The 3,077-nt window shown below is 38.3% G+C and overlaps 2 protein-coding genes across 2 annotated transcripts in view; one reads left to right on the top strand and one right to left on the bottom strand.

The window, feature by feature from the left end:
* The window catches only part of LOC104956847 (kelch-like protein 9), a 4,218-nt gene extending 1,787 nt beyond the window's left edge, over positions 1-2,431 (bottom strand). Inside the window, exon 1 of the mRNA XM_010784398.1 lies at positions 2,294-2,431. Coding sequence (XP_010782700.1) covers positions 2,294-2,354 — 61 coding nt within the window. The 5' untranslated portion in view covers positions 2,355-2,431. The remainder of the gene's footprint in view (positions 1-2,293) is intronic.
* LOC104956927 (neurobeachin-like) overlaps positions 1-3,077 on the top strand; it is a 118,613-nt gene that overhangs the window by 70,844 nt on the left and 44,692 nt on the right. The gene's annotated exons all lie outside the window — the stretch shown is intronic.

Here is a 3,077-nt window from a genome sequence, read left to right as displayed (position 1 = left end):
GCTCCAAGATTTTTTCAAAGCTGCTGTGTGGACGTACCGTAATTCTTTCTTTAATAGAAATGTTTCTTCTGCCCGTAAAGTGTCCAAACCGGGCTTTTCTGGATAAGCGCATTTTTAAAACATAGTCATTGTCCATGCCGGTTTCAGTTGGATTATTTCTCACAGTTGCTCCGATCAGATCGGTCTCATCCATTTTGTAGATTATTTACGACTTTTTAATCCACATAAACACATCGGCAAAATCCGGCTTACTTTGGATACTTGTGAATTGAATGTGTCCTATCCATGCTTTAATTGTTTTAACTTTCAAAGCATTGTCAGATAATCTTTTTCCGTCCCTCCTGGAGTAACTCTGAGGACCCTCTAGGGGTCACAGACCCCATGTTGAAGACCCAAGAAAGGAAAGGATGGTTATGGGATAATGAGAATGTTTACACTTAGAAGCATGTGTGACTGTTAGTGAAAACTTTTGGGAGAAACACAATTTAGGACTCAGCTAATTATAAACTTGATCGATGTAAAATCTTTATATTTTTATTGAACCAAATAATTATGAAGTTATTAAATCTGGAAATGATGAGACTATAGTTTGCACCCATGAAAAACAGTTTTAAGTCAACATGTGTTCAGGTACTTTCCTGGGGCCGTAGATTAAAAAAAACAACACACTTCCTTTCACACAATGTGAATGATGTCTGTTTTTTTATTACATTTTTGTTGTACTTATATCTTTTTAGTTAAGAGCTTCTTCCCACATTGTCCTGTAATGGTTTTGCTCACTCCTTCTAGAGGTCAAGGTGGTTACTGCCGTTATTGCACAGAGGAGCAGGATGTTGCAGTGAACAACACAATTATTCAGCATACTTCTTCTTTAACCACAATTCAAATGTATGTATAAATAAAGCTGACATACTTTAATACAAAATTAGATATGCAAAGCTTCAAAAATCTAAATAATATTAGATATGCATAAATGAAGCACACAAGTCATTGAATACTGTTGCGATGGGTTTGATACAGAAGAGTGTTTTATCAACATAGTTGTAAATAATAATAATAATTCTAGAAATAACAGTCAAGAACCCCCCCCTTCCTAATAGATACCCAAGCAGAAAACCATGTAAAACAAACTTTAACCCCTTTAGTATTGTGTCTTTTGTTTCGTTTATACTGAGCATGAGTTTAAGAATGTGACACACACACAGCATGTCGTGTATTCTGGTAAACATGACCTACCCTTTATAGCTTCTGAGAGCCGTGGGTTTCCATTTGTTGCCAGGTATTGAGACAGACCTTTGTGTGAAACTTATTTATCTGCTCTCAATGTGAGAAACTGGTTTCCTGGCCAAAGTTGCTAGGAAACCCAGCGGTTGGCTGAGAGTAGCTCATGAGATTTGCGGCTAAACAGGAAGTGGTTTCAAATAGGCTAGTCATGCAAGCCTCGTAAAAAAAAAACATCTTATCAAAATATATATATTTTTTCTAGTACTATGGTCTCCCAACCTGATGCCAGGGCTGCCTTTAAAGCTGTTAGTGGGTCCCTGTTTGGTTCGTCTTGCACATAGCCAGACAGTTCAAAGGAAGATTCCAGTTGCTTGGTATTAGTAAGGCAAACAAGTCTGGAGTTATGGTTTCTATTTTAAATCCAATTCCCATCAGGCCTGCAGCATTACGCACTCTTTAAGGCTTTTGATCATCCACATGGTTCTCTTCTGTTTGTGTGAAATTTGATGTTGTTATTTATTAAACAATTGTATCACTTTGGGGAGTGTGAAGTCTCTCTCAAAGGAGATGCTATTCGTTACAACTCTATATAGGCTGTCAATCTTACATATGAAGAAGTTGCATGATTTTGTTAGGCAGCTGTGAGAAAGCTTGAATAAGGAAGTGAAGTGAGATGCTGGGTGTTTGAAGCGTGTGGTCGACACAGGAGACGCTCTAAGTTGCGTCCCCCTGTGAACAGTCAGTGTTGGTTTCTTTTTACCACAAGCAGGTTTTTTTGTAACTCCTACCATGAGCGTCATCTTTACCTAACAGTGATGTCTTTGCTAAACTTAACTATTATATAATCATAGAGGTAACAGAACAGAACATGTCTCTATGAGTCATTCCTGAAATGGTCATGAGAGAAGTTTAGGAAGACACTGACTTATTTATTTTAAGGAATTCACACATTGGCTTATGATGATACATTATGCCTTTTTTTACACATTTTGAACAAGTATTAAAGCTGTGGTTTTATGCACTTTGAAAACATGGTTTCACTTCCGTATGTTAAACATGGTAACTTTACCTGAGATGTACATGAGGTTCCCGTGAACTGTTCCAGCGTGGCCATAGTGAGGCTCCACCATGTTGGCCACAAATGTCCACTCATTTTTCCTCAGGTTGTAGCACTCCACCGTGTCTGATTAAAGAGAGATAAAGTTTGGAAAAGGAGAACATTTAATTAAGTCTATTTTTAGATACCTGCAATAAAATAATCCTGAATCCTGAGTTTTGTTTTTATTCAGAAGTAGCATTAACAGGAGCAACAGCTGTAGTCAGGAGCAGTATCAGAAGAGCAATATGTTTTCTTTCAGTACTGATTTCCAAAAGAAAATGTGTTAATATGCTAATTTAAAAAGGCTATAATCAATATTTTAAAACAACTAAACAATGACAGTCCTTCATCACCTGCATCTGCATTCCCCTCAGCTTTACATAGCTTAATAGTGAGTTTCAGGGTGACTGTGGCTGTGAGGGAGTGCGGTCGTCTTTCAACCTGAAGGTTGTGGGTTCGATCCCAGCCCATGCAGTCAACATGTCGATGTATCCTTGGGCAAGATACTTAACCCTGAGTTGCTCCCGATGGCATGGCCAACNAGGTGTGGCATATCAAGATGCTAATTCGACAGCCAATAAAGCAAAAATGCATGTTTCAGAGTGGCCTTTTATTGTGGCCAGCCTAAGGCACACCTGTGCAATAATCATGCTGTTGAATCATCATCTTGATATGCCTCACCTGTGAGGTGGGATGGATTATCTCAGCAAAGGAGAAGTGCTCACTATCACAGATTTTTTCAGATTTGTGAACA

The sequence above is a fragment of the Notothenia coriiceps genome, unplaced genomic scaffold (genome assembly GCF_000735185.1).
Source record: "Notothenia coriiceps isolate Sejong01 unplaced genomic scaffold, NC01 NC01_scaffold00026421, whole genome shotgun sequence".
In the NCBI taxonomy this organism is placed as follows: Eukaryota; Metazoa; Chordata; class Actinopteri; order Perciformes; family Nototheniidae; genus Notothenia; species Notothenia coriiceps.
Note: the sequence above shows the minus strand (reverse complement) of the source record. Positions and strands in the feature narration are given on the sequence as shown.